Here is a 25,720-nt window from a genome sequence, read left to right on the forward strand (position 1 = left end):
TAGGATATGGTTACCTTGAACCTCTTCCTCCTTCCCATATCCAGCTGTGGACTGGGCAGCAGCCTCTTAATCAGGATCTCTTTCTGGGAAGCCTCTTGAGTTGGCAAAATACTCCCTCCATCCACCCACCCCACCTGCTGCTGCAGGGGAACAATCCATCACAATCCTGCACTGCTGTCGCTATCCCACCCTTCGACGGAGCCGACAAGGGAGGGTGAAAACCAGCCAGCAACAACTTCTCTCTGCCTCTGTTCTTCTCTTATCAACATTGGCTCTTCACTGCCAATGGGAGCGATACCAGTTTGTCTTTTGGGAGAGAAGAGAGGCAAAAGTTGCTCCTTGGATCAACTAAAGAGGCCATTGATGGCGGGATAAGCCAGTGGCAGTAGAGAGATGACAAATCTTAGGAGCTGGGAAGGAGGCCAAGACGAGCGATGCTGTCATCAGGACACCATCTGCTTCAGTCTGAATAAAGCTGGAAGGGACCTTGGAGGTCTTCTAGTCCAACCCCCTGCTCAAGCAGGAGACCCTGTCCCATTTGAGACAAGTGGCTGTCCAGTCTCTTCTTCAAAACCTCCAGTGATGGATCACACATAACTTCTGAAGGCAAGCTGTCCTGATTAATTGTCCTCACTGTTAGGAAGTATCTCTTTAATTCCAGTTGCTTCTCTCCTTGCTTTGCCTTCAGATGCTTTGGAAAATAGGTTAAACCTCCCCCCCCCCCGCCCCCCGGTCTTCTTTGTGGCAGCCCCTCAAATACTGGAAGACTGCTACCATGTCACCCCTAGTCCTTCTTTTCTCTAGACTAGCCATGCCCAGTTCTTGCAATCCTTCTTCATATGTTTTAGCCTTCAGCTACACAGTTCCAGGGATAACACTCCTTCTAATTTGTAGCAGGAAAAGTTGAGGTGACAGCGAATTAGTTCAGTTTCTCAAAATTAATGGCACCAAGCAGAGTCGCACCAACCTCAGATCAGCCTAGCCCTTTATCTATACAAAAGGATGTAGGGGTGAAGATTGACTTGGGAGTTGATCAGATAGGCTGCTAGAATCAAGATGGCGCCCAACTGGTTAACAAATCAATCAAAACACTCATGAATGATGCGTAGGACCTCAAACACAGGTCTTTCCCCGTTTAAAATATATCTGAAGATTTTGGTCGGCATTTCTTTTCATTCTCTAACAAAGATGAAGGTCAGGTGGCCACAGGAACAGAGCCCAACACATGGGGTGACTGTAAAAGCCATTGAAAGTGAGGAATCTTAAAGTCATAAAACCTGAGGAGTTCAGATTGCTAACTCCTGGGTTGAGATCGAACATTCCTCCCTATTACTTTATAGAGAGCCTTCCTTCGGCACGCTCTACTTACTCTCCAACTCAACAGCACATTTTGTCCACTTAGTCAGAATTACTCATTTTGGAATGCTGTGGGGGGAAGGTGACACTTGATATTTCCTTCAAAAGAGTTCATATATTTGCCTAATTTTTAAAAGCTATTTAAAAAAAAAAGTTTTCCCCAGCTCAACACTCCCCAGACATGTAACTCTACAGTTCTTATCATTCTTGGTGTGACGGGAAAAACAGTTATTTTATTTATTTAGCGTGTAGCCTAACATACATGGACTTACAATAAGTATTAACATTTCACTTAGATTAAAAACACAGTAAATGTTTAAAAGATCTATATTCAGATGCTAATGAAATACAGTTTAATACAATTAGAAGACTCCAGCTTTGGGAAAACTGAATTAGCTTGTTTGGCTTAAGTAACATTTTTCATCCATAAAGGCTGTATAGAAAATGTACATATTAGCTTACACACCTTTATGCTATGGTTAGTTTTTAATAGAGAAAATGATTAAGAGTATATTTATAATACTGCATTACTGTGAACAGAAGAAAGATACATACACAGAGGAACATAAATTAATATTTAAAGCAGAACGGAATTTTTTGAAGGCCTGCATTTAGCATCTTATTTGTATATTATTGCTATTGACAAAAAGAAATAGATGCTTATGTATATCTGCATTACAAAGGAGGCTTTTGCCTAGTAGAATTAAATCCATATTTACTACTCTGTTACAAATCTTATTTAACTGGAGAGTATAAGAAATTGTAATGTTAGAGGAAATATATATATGTTTCGGTTGAAAATGTTTTCTGATGTCACACATCAATATTGACAGTAAATTTCCTAAGTTAAAAAAAGCATATTATAATGTATACTACTGCTTAGCCCTGATGCTTATCAAAACACTTCTTCCAAAATACAATCAAGATAATAAATGTTAAGGATGTTAGTAGGCTGTTTTTGACTACTATATTTGTAAAATGAACAAAGCTTTAAGTTCTCTATGGGAAACAGCAATGCTAAGAGCAGAACATAAAATGTTTTAAATGCATGAAGGAAAATATAAATAGAACGGATGTTGACTCCCATAATCAAATGGCTTGCAAAACAGAGGGAAATATAAAGCTATCCAAATGAAAAACCAAAATCATTTATCTCAGGCAAATCATTCTTTAAATGATCTGTATAATGCACATAATATTAATCAATTCCACATGGTTGTTCAAATGGAAAAAAAGGGTATAACCAAACTGACATCTGGAAAACAGAGAAATTAGTCAGATTTTCATTTTGCTTAAGGCATATCTACACAATGTGTTAAAGGAGTTTTGAAATGTTAGAAAAGTGTTTTGATAGCATACTTTACTCCAAGAGATCTATCTACTGTGGCATTCTGGGAATTTACATAATTCTTTGCTCATCATAAGCTAGAATTCCCAATGTTTTTTGCTTAAAATGCCAGAGAAAACTGTCTCATCTCTTTCATACCTTGCATGTAAAATTGTAAACAATGTTTACTTTTGTGAAATGTGTGACTTTTCTGAATTAGCTACCTTGCTGAGTTATTTTTCAGTGTTCCTGTGTTTAAATGATTTTAATCATGTATTTGCCTCAAAGTAATCTGCTCATATGTCGTTACATCTGTATGTCTGATTGTTTTCAATGCAAATTGTCATCAGAACTGCCTACAAAATAAAGAAACAACAGGCTTGATAATGGCTTTATTTTGTAATTGTGATGACCCAGGGTGGGATACAAAATAAACACAGTCACAAAAAACAGGTGAAGCCCCTTTTATTCCTTCACTTTGCTTCCAAGCTCCAAATATCCTTGATTGGAGACAAAAATCTCCGACACAGCAGTTACAAGAAGGAGGAAATGCTGTTTAAATTATAACGTGTAAAAAAACAACACAAACCAGGCAAGATAAGGGCTTGAAGATGTCCACAGATAGCAGAACACACACTGGGAAGGACGCCAAACTCAGAGAGGAACAATAAACTAGAGATATTTCCATGCTTTGTTTCCAGCACTCGCCAGTACGCATGTCCATCCTCTTATCCAGTTGTCACAGCTGCAGCCCATGAACAGTATCAAGGCCCTCTCCTCCTGAGTAGACCACATCTCTCCCTTATCCTCTCCTCCCTACATGCTCTAGGATGGATAGGGGATGGGCCTGGGTCCTCCTCTGACTGCCCAGCCGGCCTCTGCCCTTCCCCAGCCTCCTCCACAACCCCAGGAGCCACACTTCCACTCCCCGTTGGCTGTTCCTCCTCTGCCACAGAGTCAGTCTCCACCAGGGGCATGATAGTAATACTGTTAAACCCTATGTATGAAATTCTACATGTCCCAATCAGAATTCCTCATTTGACCAATTAGAACCAGAAGAAAATTGGAATCAGAATCTTAAGACTGCTTTTCTTTGAATATTATTATTATAAGAGCTGTTATTTAACTTTCTGGACTGAAGAGCCAGATAAATATATTTATTCTTTTAAAATCAGGGAAAGAGGTCAGGCAGTTCCCCAGATGTTGTTAGACTCAAATACTTGATAGCCATAGCAAGCAGAGAAAGGATGGTGAATAATAGTTTACTCCAATGTTTGTAGAGTTTCAGGTTTCATCTCCTGGGAATATGGCTGAATGACATTTCAACACCCTGAAGTCTTAATTAAATCCAGAAATCACAAATTATTTGATTGTGAATTCCAATTTTAGCAGGCTTTTACGAACAGAGGATATACCAAACTACTGTCTGCAAAACTGAAAACACTAACATTTTATGCAAACAAATAAAGCATTTGTTTAGTTTGATGTTGTAAAAACATGGACTCTACTGGTTTCAAAGTCTACTCTGACCTCAAAAATGTCAAAAACAAAAATCAGGAAAAGATTAAGAGGGAAAATAGGAGGCTCCGTGGCGTGTAACTTGTTGCCTGATGGATGTTCCCTTTTGAACAATTTTTGCAACTACCCGTAACTTCCAACTGGAAGACACGAAAAGACACCGTAAAAAGAAAATGGAAGATCATGCCAACCCAATAATAAGTCATGTCCTTCCAATGCCAGTAATCTAGACTTTCTTAACGTTATCCATTCTTTAGCCCACATTAAGTTTGCAGCTTGATAATACAACTCCCAATTAGGAAGGCCAAATCCTCCTCTAGTTCTAGCATCCTTTTTTATGGTATAAGGGAACTAAATCGCAGGGTTATTTCAGAAGGCACTATATACGGGAATCGTTATGGTTGAATTGGGAGAAAATTAACAAACAATGTTATCTGAAAATACCAGTTTGGTTATCAACTATCGAAGCTTTTTCCTATCCTATAATTTATAAGAAGGAACAAACAGTTAGATATGGGGAAATATTGGATGAAAAGGGTGAACTTAAAACGATGCAAAAGTTAGAAGAACAAGATATAAAGATGAATTGGTTTTCATATGCGCAAATACACTCAAGGTATCTTAAAGATTCTAAAACAGAAGGATTTTATGATAAATTGACTGATTTAGATAGGATTTTGACAGGTTCTGATGAAAAAGTGATTAAAAAACTATATAGTTATTTGTTGGAAATTAAATTAGAGGAAGAACAAGTCAAAGAAACAATGATTGTTTGGGGGAAGAACTTTGGATATGGGATTGATTTAGAGAAATGGCAAAAATTGTGGTCTCAAAATTATAAAATGACAATGTCAGTAGCATATAAAGAAAATTTGTATAAGATGTTTTATAGGTGGCATTTCCCCCCGACAAGAATAGCAAGAATGGTCAAGAACAAATCTGAAAAGTGCTGGAAATGTCATCAGATCCCTGGCTCATATTACCATATGTGGTGGACTTGTGAGGAGGCCAGGAAATATTGGACTAGAATTCGCATATGGTTGGAAGAAATGACAAAAGAACATATAGATTTGAAACCAGAGATTTTTCTATTGGGAATCTTACCTGATACATTTAATAAAAACTTAAAGTACTTGATTGTAAATGTGTTAAAATGTGTTAACAGCGGCTAGGATTGTATTTGCTAAAAATTGGAAGAGTGAGAAAATACCATTAGAGGAAGAAATTATTAAGAAAATACTGGAATGTGCTGAAATGAGTAGATTGACATTTGAAATTAGAGAACAAGAAGATAAACAATTTTATGAAGTTTGGGATCTTTTTTATCAATGGTTAGATAATACAATATAATAATAGAATATTTAGAAACCTAGGCAATAATGAATATACATATTTTTTTTTGGTTTTGATAACATTTTTAGAATATTTTATTAAGATAGACTTGGTATGATTTTACGATTTGTTATAAAATAAATTAACTAAATTATAGTTATCTCGCTTAAGTATGAATTAGTAAAATTATAGTCAAATGATTGTTTAATAATGATATTAGGATATATAATTGTTGATTGATAATATGAGTTATTATGTAACATAATTATTATGATGACTATGAAATGGATGCACAAAAAGGAGTGGTAAACCAACCGATACACTGTCTGTAAATTTATGAAGAACGATTATGTTTTTATGCTATGTTTTATGTTTTATGTGTTTTTATCTGTTGTTAAAATCAATAAAACTTTTACCAAAAAAAAAAAAGAAAAAGAAAATGGAAGATCATCTCTGCTTAAACAGGAAGACTGTCAGGTTTATTAGCATGAAGCACACAGCTACAAACAGGAGGTATCTCGCTCAGCATAAGTACTTCTGAGAAACTTCTGGTAGACCACAGAGTAAGTCTGACCCAGCAGTGTGCTGCAGCTGTCAAAGATCTAATACAAATTTTGGACTGCAGCAATAGAGTATAGTGTTGAGATGACAGGAAGTGATATCTCCACTCCATGCTGGGCTAGAAAAATTGCACCTACAACACCATATCCACTTCTAGTGGCCACAATTCAAGAGGCTGGGGAACTGGAAAGAATACAGAGAAGAGCAACAAAGATGGTGAAGGACTTGGTGGATAAATTCTGTGAAGAATAGTTAATAGCAATAGCACTTAGACTTACATACCACTTCACAATGCTTTACAGCCCTCTCTAAGTGGTTTACACAGTCAGCATGTTGCCCCCAACAATCTGGGTCCCCATCAGAGGTGGTCTTCAGCAGGCTCTGACCAGTTCTGGAGAACTGGTAGCGTAAATTTTGAGTAGTTTGGAGAACCAGCAAATACCACCTTTGACTGGCCCCACCCCCATCTATTCTCTGCCTTCCGAGTCCCAGCTGATCGGCTGAGTCTTCTTTTGTTGCCCAGCACAGGAGAACAGAGCTGGAAAGCAGGTTAGTGGGGTGGGGATTTTGCAGTAACTTTCCCCCAGGAGTGGGGAGGGAACGGAGATTTTATAGTATCCTTCCTCTTCCACGCCCACCAAGACACACCCACCAAACCACACCATGCCCACCAAGCCATGCCCACAGAACCAGTAGTAAAAATTTGAGTCAACCTTGAGCTGGTCAAGATCGAACTCCTGGCTGTGGGCAGAGTTAGCCTGCAATACTGCATTTTAACCACTTTGCCACCACGGCTCATAGTTAAAGTATCGGTGTCTACCTAGCCAAGCCTATGGGAGAGGAAGCTAAGACGAAACATGATAGTGGTCTTTAAACGTTGGAAGAGATGGGAAGATGATAAAGAGCCCGGAGAAGTTGGTGTGGTTTGATTCTCCAGAGCACCTAAAGGGAGGACAAGAACCAAGGGGGGGAAAGCTTTAAAGAAGGAGATTCAAATTTGAAATAAGATTTCAATTGTGACAGCTGTGGAGTGGCGATAGAGCCTTCCATCATGGATGTTCTATTATGGGAGTTTTTCAAGCAAATGTTGGACAGCTATTTGTCTGCGATGGTCTGAGATGTCTAGCCCTGGATTGGAGGGGACAAGAATACTTCCAAGATCTCTTCCAACTCCATATTTATATGAAAATGTGCAGGAGACAATATGGTCCAGCATTACACATATTTCCAACTCCAACTGCAAAGGAGGGGACAGATTCTCCAAAATATACAGATTCTCCTTGTATATATAATTTAGATACTGTATAGGTGTAAAAGGCCTATGAGCGTCATGATGGCCTAGAGGTAAAGGCACTTGCCTTCCACTCAGAAGGTTGAGAGTTCAATCCTAGGTAGCAGCCGATGTTTCTCTTCCAGGGCGCAAAGAGAAAATATTTGCTGTAAACTCCTCATAGGCATCAGGAAGAGCATCTGGCCAGTAAATGCTTAGCTCCATCCAGTCTCCCCAACTCTACCCCAAATTAAGTGGATTACAGGATCATAAAAAGGGAGTTTTTATAGGGATGAAAGCCCTCTTTAGATTCTTCAGCAATTTCACATAGGAATGGAAATGATCTAATACAACAATCCCCAACTTTTCTAGTTCCAGGGACCCGTTTCAGAAGAAAAACTGTCTCCCATGGATCATCACACGTATAACCTAGATCCTGCACATGAAAGTTCGCTCACTTGGCCACAACTCGCGCAGCCCAGTTCCCAACAAGGGTTGGGGACCCCTGATCTGACACACTCACAAGTTGATTCACTGACTTTTGAACACAAAAAAAGAAACCTTTGTGTGAGAGAGCTTCACAATGTCACATGTTCAATGCAGTAATAGTTCTGGCTTGGCAATCTTGTCTTAATGCAACAATTATGGCCCAGCTGGAAAAGTTTTGTTCACTAGTGACATTACATTCAAGCAGTTCCGGAGGGGGGCTCTTATGCGCATATTGGAGTCAATCTTAAGAGACGAGTCCTCAAAGCATTTCCTCCATTAGATGCTGGCTCTTTATGTGGAAAAAAATGATTTTGCATTCTTCAGCCATCATGCAAGAGATATTAAAAGAGATAAAATTATCTGCATTGAACCCCACCCAGTATATTAATCGTTTCAACACTTTCTTTATACGAAAAGGCTGTTGAATCTATCCAAGGACGTATGGAAGAACAAAATTAGGGGAAAAAAAGGTACTCCGTGGTTGATAGTTCTAGAGGAAAAATACATATAAATACCTAAATAGTAGTTTAAAGTTCACTGGATTAGAATGTTTCGCCCCAAATAGAAAGGCAGAAAATTGAGAATAAGAGTTTATGATTGCTTGGAGGGCATTATACTTACGAATCCTTCCTACTTGTGGCTTCCAACCGACCGTTGAAAACCAGCATGGGTGGTTTAAAAAGTCATGCCGGCCACATGACCACAGAAATGTCTTTGGACAGCGCTGGCTCTTCGGCTTTGTAATGGAGATGAGCAACACCAGCCCTAGAGCCGGAAATGACTAGCACGTATATGCGAGGGGAACCTTTACCTTTACCTATATGTGTATATAGTACATATCTATATATACTATATAGTATATGCAGGGGTGGGATTCAACATTTTTAACAACCAATTCTGTGGGCATGGTTTAGGTGGTGGGTGTGGCTTGGTGGTCATGTGACTGGGTGGACATGGCTTGGTGGTCATGTTATTATCTGGGTGTGTGGCCAATTCAATATCACTCTTATCGAGGCACGCATCTCCTCGCCTGGCCTCTCATGACTGTGGGGATGCTGCAACAGTCGTAAGTATGAAAAATGGTCATAAGTCACTTTTTTCAGTGCCATTGGGGGGAAAAACTCCAGAGATGTTCCTGAGACAGGAAGTCTAGTCCTGCCAAGAAGGTAATAAGGTTTAACAGAGAGGCAGTTTCTGTAAGCAACACCAGAATGTCTCCTTCCTGCCTTCCTTACAGGATTAGGCCAGTAATTTCTTCTAACAACCGGTTCTCCAAACTGCTCAGAATGTTAACAACCGGTTCTAGCGAATAGGTGCGAACTGGTAGAATCCCACTGCTGAGTATATGGGGATGAAATCTGCCCTGAAAAGTTTTGAGGAGGTGGAAGGTTGAGGACACTTCCAAGGAATTTGGAATTTGCAAATTTTAGCAAAGCTACACTAGCAGAATCTTGCAAGTCTGAAAATGCATTTCTCTCCCATCACTGTTACAACCTAAGAAATTAGGGAGGGTCTCTTCTGAAATGTTTATTCCTTCTGCAGTCACAGCTGCCTCTTATCCAACCATTCTCCTCTGGCTGTGGCTCTTCCCCCATCTCCCAAAATCTTTCCCACATACCGATACAGGGCGGAGGCAAGTCACTTCTGCTGCATTTATTGATCCTGTGACCTCTGCTCAGTATTTATCAAGCTATGTACATTCTTTCATTCCAACCCCCAGGTTATACAAAAAATAATTAACCAAGCAATAGTTCTGAAACCCCGGGATTGGCTCTCAGATATGCACATTTGCACAATTACCATCCTACATGCCTCAAATGCTTTGGCACTACTTGAAAGTCCCACAGCTACCATTGGCATCAAAAGGAAAGACAGATGTTGCTTTCGTTCCATCCATAAGCCTCTCAGCATCAATTTTGCGAACATTCTTCAGGCTAGCCGCAATTAATGGATTTTTTTTTTTAATGGGACTGCTAATGTTTGTATTCTAGTCTGCTAGTTAAGTTTCAGACAGGGTGATAAGGGGAAGGCATATCTCCACGTACGAACGTGGACATAATCAAGTCCAGAAAAAGCAGTGCAGACAAAAAGAAATGGCTGCTTTCCCCAGCTCTAAAACCACAAAAGATCATTAAGTTCTCGATTTATATCCTCCCGCTGGCCAGATGCACACATGCAGTTTGGCTAGCAAAGATGAAAGAGTTCAGTCTTTATCATCAACAAGGGTAGAGAGTTACTGAGCAAAAAAGACTGGGTGTAATCTGATACCAACCATATCTAATTCAAAAGTACATCAACGTTGGGGTTGATTTTAAACTGCAAAAGTTAAACATCTGGGTGCTTTGTTGTACTTTCTTAAATATTCACATTTGGGAGGGGATGTCTTGGCTTATAAAGAATTGCTGAAAATGTAAAGACTTTTTAATCCTCGTTAGTTTGGTTGATTCTAATATAATGATAATTGAGCGACAGTGTAGGCTTTGCGTTCTAAATTAAAGCAATTGTTCGCAAGAGAGACACAGAATTGTATTCTATTGATATGGTGGGATTTGCATCTGGAGAAGGTGCGGGGAATCCCAGCTTGAGCACCACAGTTTCCTAGAGAGGAGGCAGTACATTACGGAGAGAAGCCCAAATTAAGAGACTGCGCAGTCCCAAAATCCTAGCCACACACTAGAATGTGTCTGGATGTCTTCTCAGAATGTCTCTTTAAACTTCTAACCTTAACTTGGAAGATTAAAGCTTTAGTCTGGCAAGATTCTGTCTATTAGATGTAAGTAAACAAAGCGCTGGACTCGATTGGATCTCACTGTGTTGTCTTTGGGCTTGGGTCTGACAATTATTGATGCTATTTTAATGTCCATCTTACTTTCCATCTCTGAGATGCTCTCTGGTCAAAATAGAGCAAAATAAAATAAAATAAAACAACACAATATAAAACCCAGTTTAAAATACATGAAGAGCAAATAAACTCATTACCAATCTTCATGGAGCCCTGCCTGAAAGACACTCCTAAGGAAGTCCTTCTGTAGGTCCTTCCTTCTTTCTTTCTTTCTTTCTTTCTTTCTTTCTTTCTTTCTTTCTTTCTTTCTTTCTTTCTTTCTTTCTTTCTTTCTTTCCTTCCTTCCTTCCTTCCTTCCTTCCTTCCTTCCTTCCTTCCTTCCCTCCCTCCCTCCCTCCCTCCCTCCCTCCATTCATTCATTCATTGTGTACAGCTGCCCATCTCAAACACAATGACTCTGGGCAGCCATCATTAAATCAATTAAAAATCAAATTACAACCCACACACCCCACACAAAACAACCCCCCCCAAACATACATACAGCAGCCAAGAAAATGTTACACTCCACACATGTTAACACAATGTTAATTTGCTCCTGTGTGTATTTAATGTGGATGTTTTTCATGTTTTTTATTGGTATCACTGTGTTTACTGTTTTAAAATGGTTTTTATTTATTGAATTGTAACATTTTTTAAAAAAAAAATTGTAAGCCACCCACAGCCACTGACTGAGATAGGCAGTCATAGAAATTCAACAAATAAATAAAACAAAACAAAATAAATAAAATACTAAAATAAAATACAATAAAATAATTGCACACCAGGCACATAACCATGACCAAAAAACAGGCCTTTGATAACAGGGATCTCATTAAGAGATCTTTTCCAGATTTCCAGCACAGTCATGTTGCTACCAAGATACAACGTGCTGCTTGTGAGGTAATCAAGCCCAAAGCTGTTAGGCCTTTAAAAATTAAAGCGGCATCTTGATTGGCACTTAGGAAGCAACTAGCAACCCTAATTGTTTTCAATACAGATATATCTAATCTCTGGTTAAAAGTTCACCAGTTAAACATTAGCTGCCAAGCTTCATTAAGTGCAGTTTCCACACATCCTTCAAGGATTGCTCCACCTCTGTAGTATTCACTGAAATACTGTACACTGTGATAAATCTGAGAAATGCATAATTAAACAGCTCGATCTGGCATAAGAACGATGACAGGTGGCATTAATAGATATAGATGTGTAATATGTTCCTTGTCATTGCCAATGCCAATCTGGAGATAATTGGGAGAATCTAGACACGCTGCCAGAAGGTAAACGGCCTTTTCTGGAGACTGCAGAAAAGATTGCCCAATCCAGAAGAGATTTTCAGTCTCTGAGTCTGGTTTCCTACTGATCAATGGAGCTTCCGATTGCTCACTTTCATTCAGCCCATTATCAACCTTAGTCAATAAGGGGAACATATTTGTTCTTGGGACTGTATTAGTCTACATCCTTTGGGACTTTGTTCCAAAACTCTACATGACCTCTTCCAGAGATTTCCGTTTTATAATAAAAGTAAACAAGAGAACAAGGTTGAACACTCTTGAGACTTCCTCAGGACAAAAAACACAATATTGAAAAAGAATAGTTCCTAGCATCTGAACTTAATCCCAGTCCAATACAGGTAGTTCTTGATTTACAATTCCTCTAATGACCGTTTTAAGTGTTGGAAGAAACATCCATCTGGGTTCAGTTCCAAGCGGGGAGAAAGACACTGGAAACATGGAGGCTGACTGGAAAGAAAGATGGTTTATTGATGAACAGGACCACATGGGTTTGAGGTCCTGGTGCAGCTGACTACATGGAGTTGAGAATGAGGGTTATTTATACCTTCTCTTGGTGCTTACCCTTGAGCTTCCTATTTCTGTGCAACAACATGTATTCTATTGGTTGATATAAGGGGTATAGCAAACCCTGTAGGTTGTCTGGGAAGTTTGGCTGAAGCTTTCTGGATGATGCAATGTCCCCAGGTGATTTTGCAATGCAGTGAGCCCTGCTTCTGCTAGATAATCCTATTATGTCCTGGAAGGGTATGTTTTAATCACATCACCCTGGAGCTGAAGGTCTTTTGTTTTGTAGAGAGGCTGGCCCAGTCCTTCTCAATCGGCACCAAATATCTGCTGGAGGCAGGAAGCTGAAGCTCCGAGTTTCTGTCTCCCTCAATATTTCTGTTTATATTTTAGGGGAAATATAATATTCTGCCTTTTTAAACATTTCTCAAAATATTTCTCAAAAAATTATTCTAGGAGAGGCGGGTGCAGGGGTGGGATTCTACCTGGTCGGACTGGTTCTATAAAACTGGTTGTTACGATTCTGCGCAGTTTGGAGAACCGGCAAATCGTGCCACTGGCTGGCCCCGCCCCCTCACTCCTTATCTGGCATGTGCGCCATCCAAGTTGCCTGCGTTGTGCCTTCGCCTAATTTTTGGTAAGTTGCTATTTTTCCTCTTTTTTCCCCGACCATCACTTGTTCCGACTATCAGCTGTGCCAGGAGATTTAGCATAGCTAGAAAGCAGGAAATTGTTGGATTTCTTGCTTTCTAGCTAATCTAAAAGCAGAGCTGAAACTTCCTTAGGACGGAAGCTTCTATTTTTCAGTGCAGACTTAGGTAGCAGATTGCAGAAAGATAGATCTCTGAGTGAATCTGTGATTCTGTGACTGACTCAATCTGCTTGCCTGCTTTGCCTGATTTTGGGTAAAAGTTGCTCTTTTTTTAATAAAAAATTCAATATTTACAGAAATATTTACAAGATCTACATACAAGCCACACCTAGCCAGGAACATGACCACCAAGCCACACCCAGTTCATCAAGCCACACCTACCCAGACATGTGCCCACCAAGCCACACCCACAAATTAGGCCACACCCACAGAACCAGATGTTAAGAAATTTGAATCCCACCCCTGGGTGGGTGCTAACTTTCTACATAAGTTACAACAGTATTCAGCATCCCCATGGTCATATGATTAAAATTCATGTGCTTGGCCACTGATTCATATGTATGACGGTTGTAGTGTCCCCCAGGTCATGTGATCCACCTTTTGCAATCCAAGTCAATGGGGAAGCCAGATTCACTTAACAACCATGGGACTAACTTAACAGCTGCAGGGATTCACATAACTGTGACAAGAAAAGTCTTAAAATGGGGCCAAATTCACTTAACGTCTCGCTTAGTAACATAAATTTTGGACTCAGTTGTGGTCGTAAGATGAGAACTACCTGTACAAAAGACCACAATAAAACAGAAACCCTAGACTCAAGCTTACACAGTATTGTGAAATATATAGTGCTTCGTGCAACAGAAAAATATAAAGTTTAGGAAGAATTGCTAAAGAATTCTCAGGAATTCTTTATAAGCCAAGTGCATTCCAAAAACTATAAAGTTTAAAATACTTTGCTATACTTATAAGCAAAGTAGCAGGAGTACCGTATATTCTCCCATTCAATTTTTGGTCAATGATTAAGGCACCTGATGCCATTTTAGTTCTATATCATGACTGGATTTCTTAATGTTATACTTGGTTTTATGCTATATTTTTGCCGGTCTTTGACCCTAAACGCAAATCAATAAAATAAATAACATTTCAGTTCTGTGGACATCAGTGCATTTATACAGGTAGTCCTTTACTTACAACCAGAATGGATGCCAACATTTCTGTTGCTTAAGCGAGACGGTTGTCAAGTGAATTTTGCCCCATTGTACAACTTTTCTTGCTTCCGTTGTTAAATGAATCACTGCAGTGGTTAAGTTAGTAACACGGCTGTTAAGGAACTCTGGCTTCCCCATTGACTTTGCTTGTCAGAAGGTTGCAAAAATTGATCACGTGACTCTGGGACTTGGCCGCTGCTGCAACCGTCATAAATATGAGACAGTTGCCAAATGTCTGAATTTTGATCATGTGACCTTGAGGATGTTGCAAAGTGTGAAAAATGGTAATGTCACTTTTTTCAGTGCCATTGTAACTTTGAACGGTTACTAAATGAACTGTTGTAAGTTAAGGATTACTAGTGTGTGTGTTTGTGTGTGTTTTGCATATGTGTGTGTATGTGTGTGTGTGTGTGTGTGTGTGTGTACTGTATGTATGTATGTATGTATGTATGTATGTATGTATTCTGACCCAAACCTTGTTCCAAGGAAACAAACATGAAACAGGTAACAGCAAAACCTTTTAATGATTCTTTACGAATTCTGTTCCTTCACAGTTAAAAGGCTGTTTCAAACTAATTTTCTCTGATAAGAACAAGGTTGTGAAAGGCTGCCAAGAACACTAGATAAAGTTGCCAAGAAGTATTTCAAACACAAAGAGTCTCCAAACACAAACTAAGAGAGCCCAAACCTCCACAAGGCATGAGTGCAAAAACTTTGTTGCTTCCTGCAAAGAACTCCAGTTTCTCAGCTGGCTCTTATCTCTTAAGGGAGGGGCCATTACTTTGCAGCCCTACTCCCGAGTCGCCTTTGCTGCTGCAGTTGCTCTTTCCTTCGAGCAGCCCTGCACGCATGTGCACTGGGCACAGGCTCCTCGGGGACCTTGTCATCACTGCTGCCAGCCTCCACAATCTCCGAAGGCAGAACTCCACTCCCTGATGGTCCTGGCCCCATCCCTGCATCACACGCAGGCCCCTCCTCCAAGTCCTCGCTCTCCAAGACCTCAGCCGTCCGCACCTGCTGCCGGCAAACCACAACAGTATGTATGTATGTAGATAGATAGATAGATAGATAGATAGATAGATAGATAGATAGATAGATAGATAGATAGACAGACAGACATATACATACATACATACATACATACATACATACACACACATATACATACATGTCTACATATTATAGCTTTCTTCAAAATCTTGCTAGATGAAATTTATGACAAAGGTACTCCTACAGACCTGGAAGTATCTGTTGTGGAATTTTGATCACATGCTATTCCATGTCTTTTACAAGCATGTTTTTTCTTCCAGATGTCCATTCAACATTGTATGGAAAGAATATATTACAGAAAAAATGCTGCAATTATCTCTACCATAGTAAGCAACTTAATATAGCGAACCATATTTTTTTACTTTGCAGTCTGAGTGTTTTTGTTGTTATCAGCCCCTCCTAAGATAGATTTGTTTTTGTCATGCAATTCTACTTAGACACATTAAAAAAAAACCTGTGGACAAACGGAAGGTGGTTACATATTTTGCATTAATGACTCCGCTGTTGACAGTTGTAGAGCAGTTAGGAAAAAACAACTTCTTGCAAAGTTACCTTCGTCAACATTCCAGTGTGTCTGTGTCACACACACAAAGTTACATTAAAATTAACTTCTAAAAACAGTCATGTGGTCCTCCCTCAAGTTGCATCCTTTGGAAAATGTTATTCTACTTTATACAAGTGGCAACCACTGACAGCATCAAAGCCATGATATATGGAGTAAAAGTTTATCCTTGGTTTTAAGACTGGAATTACACATATTTAAAATAAATAGAAAGAACAAAAGGGGTCTTCAATATCAACATGTAGGTACATCAATGAGAGAAACATATGTGTCATTTAGAGGAATACATATGGTCTGATAATAAAAGCCAAGACACAGGTGTGATTATAATTGTGGCTGGTTTTGTTTTCTGCGTGTGTATGCAAGAGAACACACATTAAAAAAACAGGAAGAGCTTCAATTGTGGTGGAAAGTCAAGGACTACCTATATTATGAAAAAGAGGTTGTTTGAAAACTAGTTATCCTAGAAAAAGATACCTGGGTCAAAAGACTAAAACACTGGACACAGAGTTGAACCATGAATAAACCTACGAAGGACAAAACATTAAAAAGACGTTTTTACCAATCCTTGATGCCTTTCTTCTCCCAAAATCTGATTTTCACAAATTTGTAGGAATTTAGCTTTACTGGCTTTACCAATCCTTGATGCCTTTCTTCTCCCAAAATCTGATTTTCACAAATTTGTAGGAATTTAGCTTTACTGGCATAACTGCAATAACACAATATTTTAGTATGAAGATCTCACCAATATTACTTTAGGGAAATTCTACATTTTATAAAAGAATGAAGAAGTGGTTGTATTACAGAATCTATGATACTTTTTCAGTGTTATGAGGGCATTGTATGGTAGGAATACCCAACGTAAATGAAATATATATATATATATATATTAGGTTTCCCAGGGAAACTTTCCTTCACCTGATTCAGTTTGTCTTGCTCTGATGAATGACATAAAAAAGTATGTTAGGGTTCCGATCGATGCCCTAATTAAATCATGAGCCTCAGGCCAAGCTTCAAAAGTAATCCAGTTATTTATTAGGAGCTTCATGTCGGCATGGACCAAATGAAGCTAACTCTGACCTCACTTAATTCGCATTTTGGCTCTGATCCTGTTTCCCCCTCCCCCCAAGATGCGTCATCAGTCACATACCCCAACGAAGCAATTTCGCGGTTTGTAGAAATCACTCCCACTGTGGATCTCCGTAGAGATGACCTTGACGTTACCAGCTGGAATGTGCTTTGTTTTGAGTGAAATGCAAGTTCGATTCCCCATCCCCCTTGTCTATGGCAACTTGAGAGCAGGTCAGGGATGCTTCGTGAGTTGACAAAATATAGACTACAAACATTTATTAGGCAACAGCTGTTATAGCTCAATTATCAATATTATTACTTCCATTTCTGTGTAATTTGGAGAACATGTTTTGTCTCTTTCTTCACCGAAAGTAATGTTCCTTTTTGAAAAGCCAGTGCAATAGTAGCTGGTTTCACTGGAAATTGTGATTAGTTGGATGTTTCAGGATGACCATTAGAAAAAAAAAATAGGCTCCTGTTTTGATCATAGTAAAAAGAAACCACTAGTTGATGGGATCATTGTATTCCATCCAAGTCATTTTTCATTTGTGAAAAAGACCATTTACAATGTGTTACAGTTACATGGAAAGGTTTAGCCTGACTGATGTCATCTTGGAAACTGCTGTGAAAAGAACTAAGTGCTTCTAAATTGTTCCCTTTGGACCATTTTTAAAATTCCTAGCAATTCCCTAAATAATGCCACATTGTGACACAAAAATAAAGCACTCTGTATAAGGGAATGCGTATAAATCTATTATTTTCTTGTGAAAAGTCAGGAGTTGAGTTCAAAACGCATCATGTACTCTGGAGAAAAATACTGGCAGAAAATCTTACCGAGCAACAATTACCACCACAACATAAGCGGATAACACAACAGGATTCTCCTTTTATTTGAAATTAAAAAATTGAATTTAAATCTTTATTCTTGAGTGCATGTTATATGTTGAATTATATCCAGCACAATAATGGTAGACCAATAGAAGTAACAAAAAGAGACTTCTATTTGTCTACCATTCAAATTGCAAACGAAGTAAGAATTCATCAATAAAATAAACACTTAAAGATGGCTGTGTTCAACCATATTGGATGTGAAAAGACCAGATTATATATATAAGAACCAGCTAACAAAATCAGTGATCCTTTTTTTTTTTTTTTTGCAAAACTCTGAATAAAACTAATATATGGAAAGTAAGAGTTTTGCAACATTTGCAAAAATTCCTGGGATAGGAGGCACATCTCTAATGCCTATCTAAGCTAAAACATGTAAAACAACTTCACATTTTTAAATCACAGTAATACAAGAAGCAGATGAAGTATGTTTATACTTTTACTGGATTAGAGATGTAAACTCTTGTCAGGCTAAGGATTTCAATTCGTTTAATTTTATTCTGACTCACAATTGAGCCCAACATTTCTGTGAGACGTTTGTCAAGTCAGTTTTGCCCCGTTTTTATGATCTTTCCTGACACAGTTGCTAAATGAATCACTGTCGTTGCTCAGTTAGTAACCCGGTCATTAAGTGAATCTGGCTTCCCTATTGACTTTGCTTTGTTAGAAGGTCGCAAAAGGGGAAACAGTCACTGAAGGACATTGAAACCGTCATAAATATGAATCAGTTGCCAAGCATCTGAAGTTTGATCACGTGACTGTGGGGACGCTGCAATGGTTATAAGTATGAAAAATGGTTGTAAGTCATTTTTTCCAGTGCTGTTGAACTGTCACTAAATGAGCTGTTATAAGTCGAGGACTATCTGTAGCTATTTAATAGTCTATAACCTCTGCTTCTGCTCTGAAGGTAAAAGAAGAAATAAAAAAGTCTTGTTCCTCAATACCCAGACAGGACTTTGGACATTTGGAAATTCTCTTTATCAGAATGTTCTACATCTCGTAAAAGAGAACTGCCTTTCAATGCCAATGTTTTTATGACTCCTTCGAAACACTGCATGCCTAGCGAAATAGTTTGATGGAAATCTAATTCTCTAACGCCTCCACATATAATAAAGTTGCCCTTTTTAGTACATTACTGGCAATTGTGCCAATGTTTTCTTCTCTACCGTGAGGAAAAAGGCTCTCACTGGCAATTAGGAATTAGAACTTACTAGAAGCCAATGCTATTTATTCATTTTTATTATTATATTTATTATTATATTTTATTATTCATTTGAGCCTTTTCTACTTTGCCACTGCAAACATCTTACCAGCTTCTCCTTGGACAGATCAACACAGATATCAAATTTATCAAATTTATTATATATATGTATACACACACACACACACACACACACACACACACACACGTGTTGAGAGATACTACTTTTGATAGGTTCAACTGTTTTTTTCCCTTTTGTGTAAAGACAGATGCAAAAAACGATGCAATTCTGATTTCTCTCTCTTGCTCCTCACCTTCTTGCCATTTTCTCCCATTAGTGGATGAAATACTTCCTTAATTTTTTTCTTGTTTTTTTACATGTTGAAAGAAGCTTTTTTTGTTGCAAGCCTTAGTTCACTTTGAACCTTAGCTTTCCTGACTTCATCTTTGGAGGTTCAGGCTATTTGCTGATATTCTGCCTTAGTTATGTCCCCCCTATATTTTTTATATTTGTCCTTTTTGTCTTTCAGATTATCAGAGAGTTCTTCATGCAGCCATGCTGTTTTCTTTTGAGATCTCTTATTTTTTCCTTCTTCATGGGAATTGTGCTAGACTGGGCTTTTATAATCTCACTTTTCAAAATTTCCCAAGCTTCTTGGGATGTTTTCCCCTTTAGAATTCTCATCCATGGAATCCTTCCCAAGGTCTCTCTAAGTTTATTGAAATCAGCTCTCTTAAAGTCGAAGACACTAGTTTGACTTTGTTCTTTTGCTTGTGCTTGCATAATATCTTATGTTTGAGTCTATTAGCAATTAATAAGCAATGTCTATGGAGATTCTCAATCATCCAGGTCATGGTAGTCCCAATTTCAAGAGGCAATTGGACTTTCTGGTTTTTCTTTGAAGACGTTTAGCTGAAGAAGCTTCTCAGATAAGAAGTGTAACATCTTCAAAGAAAAACCAGAAAGTTTGAAAGCCTCTTGAAAAAGCATCTTTGGGTCCTAATAAGGGAGAATCCAAAAGAAAATATTTGAAAAATGTGTAATAGGGAGATTAATAGATAAAAATACTTAGGAAAGTTCCAGTCAGGTCAAATGCATGGCGTCAATATAACAAGGCAATATTATTTTCTAAACAGTTTCACTTCCATTTCCATGTTCTTGGATAAGTTAATTTCCTGTATCTCCTTCTTGACTGAAGCTGTGATAAATCACAATGGGTACTTAAATTGTTTCATTTTTAATTTCCTTTAAATCTCCTGAGAAGAACAAGGTTTGTTGGACGTAGGTTTATTTTTAAATTTGTCTGCTTCCTCAGAGTGAAAGTTATGAAAAGGTTATTAACAATAGTTCCACTGGAGTTACAAGTATTTTTAACTAGCAGGGTACCTGTGCTTCGCTACAAAACTAAGTGATCTGGCAAGTGTTTTGAGAGAAAAATAAGGGGAAAAAATTCTGCCTCTGTCTACCAGCATCCGTTGGTATTCATCTGGCTAGTGTCCTGTCAGTGTGTGAGAGAGTTGAGGGCTGTTTGGAAATTGAAGCAGTATTTGTTGTGTGAGCAAAAAGGAGACAGCAAGGAGCCTGAATGTGGCTTAGCTCAACTGCCGTTGGAACAGATTTATTTTCCAGTGGGGAGTGTGAGAGTTGAGGACTGTTTGGAAACTGAAACAGTATTTGCTGTGTGAGCAAGAAGGAGACAGCAAGGAGCCTGGGAGGGGCTTAGCAGTTGGAACAGATTTCTTTTCAGGTGGGAGGGGGAGTAGAACTCCTTAGCATCAGAGCATGTTAATAATAATAATAATATAGGAAATACTAATGCTCTGATGGTCATTTCAAAAAATCCTTTCTTAGCGAGCACCTAGAAGGCAAGAGGAACATACGTGCCAAATTTCAAGTTTGTAGGCTTTACGGTTCTGGAGATTTTGTGATGATGCGTGAGGGGTATTTCGCTTTTATATAGATAGATGCTGTTGAGAGAGAGCTGAGATAGCATCCCTGGATTTGATCTTCTTGGCTAGACAATTGAGTTCTGGAACTCAGTAATCCTTCAATCTTAATTACCATCTTACCTACAATTTATGTACAAAGAGAGGAATGGGTCAAGCTATTTTCTAAAGCGCCTGTAGGACAGACAAGGAATAATGGATGGAAACTGAACAAGGAGAGATTTAACCTGGAAATAAGGAGAAACTTTCTGACAGTGAGAACAATCAACCAATGGAACAGCTTTGCCTTCGGAAGTTGTGGGAGTGCCATCACTTGAGGCTTTCAAGAAGAGATTGGACTGCCATTTGTCAGAAATGGTGTAGGGCAGGGGTCCCCAACCACCGGTCCGGGACCGGCACGTCGCGGAACAAGTCCTACTGGGCGCTGGTTGCTGGCGCCGCCATCTTTTTGATGAAAAGTGCTTCCGGTGAGCTTTTCGGGTAGAAAGCTCACCGGAGCACTTTTCATCAAAAAGATGGCGGCGCTCAGCTGATGCGTGCACGGCCGCGCGCCAGCTGATGCCGGTACCGGGCGCGGCATAAAAAGGTTGGGGATCACTGGTGTAGGGTCTCTTGCTTGGGCGGGGGGTTGGACTAGATAACCTAAAAGCTCCCTTTCAACTCTGATTATCTGTTATCTGTTAATTTTTGACATTCAGGAAGTTGAAGTTATATAAAACTTTATCTTGCCTGTTGGCAACTGGAAGGTATTTGTTGGCTTTTGAGATAATATCAGTTCTGTTTCTTATGGTGCATAGTTCTCACTTAATACCTGGCACAGCCAGGGATGGGATTCTACAGGTTTGCACCTATTCGCTAGAACTGGTTGTTTGGAGAACTGGTTGTTAGAAGAGATTACTGGCCTAATCCTGCAAGGAAGGCAGGAAGGAAACATTCTGGTGTTGCTTACAGAAACTGCCTCTCCGTTAACTCTTATTACATTCTTGGCAGGACTAGACTTCCTGTCTCAGGAACGTCTCTGGAATTTTTTCCCCCTCCTTTGCTGGTACTTTGCTTGTGTGGAGTGACCATTCAAAGTTACAATGGCACTGAAAAAAGTGACTTATGACCATTTTTCACACGTATGACTATTGCAGCACCCCCACAGTCACGAGAGGCCAGGCGAAGAGATGCGTGCCTCGATGCAAGTGATGTTGAGTTGGCCACGCCCAGCCAGTCACATGACCACCAAGCCACGCCCACCATCTAAGCCACACCCACAGAACTGGTTGTTAAAAAAAATGAATCCCACCCCTGGGCACAGCTTACAACCATAATTCCGAGCTCAATTATGGTCGTAAGTCAAGAACTGGTGGAGGGCGTGCATGCGCAGGGAATGGGGGGGGGGTGCACACATTGCCTTCTGGGTGCGCAATTTCTGGCACAGGAACCCCAAAAGATTAGCCACTACTGCCCTAAACTCTGCTGCAGATGTTACCCAGCCTGGTGATGAAACATTCAGAAACCAATCCACAATCTTGGAGAACTACACCCGAGCTCCAGATATCTGCCACTCTTGCAAACCCTACCTCATTGAGACACACAAATGCAGGGCAGGACTCAACGTCAACGGCACTTTCGTCTTGAATGTTGACCGTTGGTGCCATGGCATAAACAGGGTCTTCTGGATTCTCTGGTTCCGATCCAGATTCTCCTTCAGCTTCTTCAGCATCGGCATCATACTCGCCTTCCGACTCACTGGAAGTCGAAAGGTTTTCCTCCTCAGAGGCATTCATCTTCCTTCCTGGAATTCTGCAAAATATCCACCATCCCAAAATGTAACTGTCAGCCCTTGGTCCAAAATGAATTAAAAACTGACACCTTGTTGGAAAGATTTTCAACGACAAAAAGGGGGTTATTGACTAATTACCCATTTCTTCTGCAGCTGGCAAGGCTGGCAAGGCTTTCCTGAAGTCCTCTGGAGCTGATAACAAAGCTCAGGATCGATCCAGAGCTCTGTTATTGACTGCAGAGGCCTCCAGGAAAGCCTTGCTGGCCACAGAAGAAGAAATTCCTGAAGGCCTCTGACAGCGAAAAGGAGGCCGGGGGCGACGCACACAAGTGAGGTTAGTCAGTGGATGACATCTCCCGAAAATAAGACCTGGAGCCTTTTTTTGGTGGCAAAAAAAATTATAAGACAGGGTCTTATTTTCGGGGAAACGGGGTATTTAAATTGACTTGCTACCCCTTAGATTAATTTATTTGCCTAGCATCTCATATTAACTTAAGGACACACTCCCGTTGTTATTTTTCCTTTTGTGAGAAGTGCCATGATTACGGGTCAATGAAATCTTTAAAAACAACAACTATAAATTGGCTTTTAATACTGTTTAGATTATCATCAGGGGCGTTTTGCTCTTCCAGCTAGACTTACAGCAGCTGCAATTTCTTAGGAATTAAACACAAAACAAAACAAAACAAAACAAAACAAAAAGAAAAAATCCAAACAAATGGGGGAGAAAAGCATGTCTCCTACAGAATTCAAAGCATTATGTAATACTGGGAGTTGCATAAAGGTTATTGACAAATGGGAAAAAAAATAGTTGAAATACAAGACGGATAGTTACTAAGTAATATGACAGTATGTCGGCTGAATTATTGGCAGTTTTAATGCCTTTGGAAAAGTCTTCTGCCAAAATATTCATTCTTCCCACATTACAAATGCTATGTAGAGTATTTCTCAAAGGTGTCAATTTTAGGTTGCCTACTCAACTTTGATGGCCAACTTGTGATTTTCATACCATAAATGGTGCAGGCAACAGTGGGCTGAAACAAACCTGGATAACCGCAAGAGGTCTGAGCTCACCTGTCTAGTAGAGGCCCTCTGCTTGCCTTCTTCATAGCCAAGTAAGCTAAGAAGTAAACTCATAGGCCATTTAAGAAGACCATCACTGAAGATGGCCACATATTCATTTGCTTTTATGTTTTGCAACAATGCCCAGGCAATGTTTGTTCTTACTGCAATTTTTAATGGCTTCCAATTAACTCTAGAAAAGCCAGAACTGATCTCTACATGCACTGCCATAGCTAAAGAAGGGAAATGGCATACCCAGAAGTATATACAGAATAACAGAATTGGAAAGACCTTGGAGGTCATCTAGTCCAACCCTCTGCTCATGCAGGAGACCCTATACTATTCCAGATAAATGATTGTCCAACCTCTTCTTAAAAACCTCCAGCGGTGCAGCACTCACAACTTCTGAAGGAAAGTCATTCCACTGGTTAATTGTTCTCGCTGTCAAGAAAATTTCCCCTTAGTTCTTGGCTGGATTTCTCTTTGATGAGCTTCCATATGTTAGTTCTTATCCTGCCCTTAGATGCTTTGGAGAATAGGTTGATCCCCTCTTCTTTGTGACAGCCCCTCAAATATTGGAATATTGCTATTGTGTCTCCCCCAGGCCTGCTCTATTAATATTAATATTGCGCAGATATTTGGAGATACATATGTTGGTTATATACAAGTATATTTCTCCAAACTGAGTTGGAGTGGTGATATCTTGAACATCAATCAATCAGATTAGAGCTGGAAGGGACCTTGGAGGGCTTCTAGTCCAACCCTTGCTCAAGAAGGAAACCCTATACGATTTCGGACAAGTGGCTGTCCAGTCTCTTTCTAAAAACCTCCAGTGATGAAGCAATCCACGATTTCTGAAGGCAGCATCTGTTCCACTGGTTAATTGTCCTCACTGTTTGGAAGTTTCTCCTCAATTCCAGGTTGTTTCTCTCCTTGATTCGTTTCCATCCATTCTTTCTTATCTTGCCTTCTGGTACTTTGGAAAATAGTTTGACACCCCTTCCTTCTTCTTTGTGGCAGACCCTCAAATACTGGAACATTATCATGTCCCCCCTAGTCCTCATTTTCTCTAGACTAGACAAACCCAAATCCTGCAACCATTCTTCATATGTTTTTGTCTCCAGGCCTTTAATCATCTTAGTTGCCATTCTTTGCATTCTCAACATCTTTTTTGTAATGTGGTGACCAAAACTGGATGCTGTATTCCAGGCCTGGTCTTACTAAGGCTTTATAAAGCAGTACTAAGATCCTGTATTAATATATAAAGTGGTACTAAGATCCTGTGAGCCCTGAGTCTGATCTGGATAGGAAGATAATAGTCTGAGAGTTCAATCCCTGCAAGACCAAGTTACTATTTGTACATAAACCATTTGGCATTCTTTCCTTACCTTGAATAGATTAATTTATTTGAAATTATAAATGATTTAATGCAATTGAAGGGGAAAATACCATGCGGAATCTGGCCTAAAATATATATGTGTTAAGTAGTTATTAGAAGATTATTTTTATGAACTCTTAAGGTGATAATTAAAAAGTGATTATATTGTGATAAATTATTATGAATTAAAGAGGAGTTAACTAAATGATGTATAAGATAAAGGGGCAGTACACTCAAATGAGTAATTAAAGGGGAAACTTTTTGAATTATTAGAATTAAGATGGAACTTTTGGAATAATGAAATAAGAATAGGTGATGAAATTGCAAATGTGACAGTTTAAAATATAAAGTATAATGAAGATGAAGATGTGAGAACTATTTAAAATAAAAAGAAATATGTTAAGAAAGGAATAGAACATATATAAAATAAATTTGAAGAATATAAGAATATCTGAGAAAA

The 25,720-nt window shown here is 39.2% G+C and overlaps 1 protein-coding gene across 4 annotated transcripts in view; it reads right to left on the bottom strand.

Annotated features, from left to right (window-relative positions):
- CCDC146 (coiled-coil domain containing 146) overlaps positions 1–25,720 on the bottom strand; it is a 92,601-nt gene that overhangs the window by 58,395 nt on the left and 8,486 nt on the right. For 3 of the 4 annotated variants that reach the window (XM_087967750.1, XM_087967751.1, XM_087967749.1), the window contains exon 2: positions 22,618–22,840. The exons of the other annotated variant lie outside the window; for it this stretch is intronic. In XM_087967750.1, the coding sequence (XP_087823876.1) occupies positions 22,618–22,824 (207 nt within the window). In that variant the 5' untranslated portion in view covers positions 22,825–22,840. The remainder of the gene's footprint in view (positions 1–22,617; positions 22,841–25,720) is intronic. 4 annotated transcript variants of the gene reach the window in all.

This window comes from Notechis scutatus, chromosome 6 (genome assembly GCF_049901735.1).
Source record: "Notechis scutatus isolate UNSWTSFEM ecotype Mainland chromosome 6, rNotScu1.2, whole genome shotgun sequence".
Taxonomy (NCBI): domain Eukaryota; kingdom Metazoa; phylum Chordata; class Lepidosauria; order Squamata; family Elapidae; genus Notechis; species Notechis scutatus.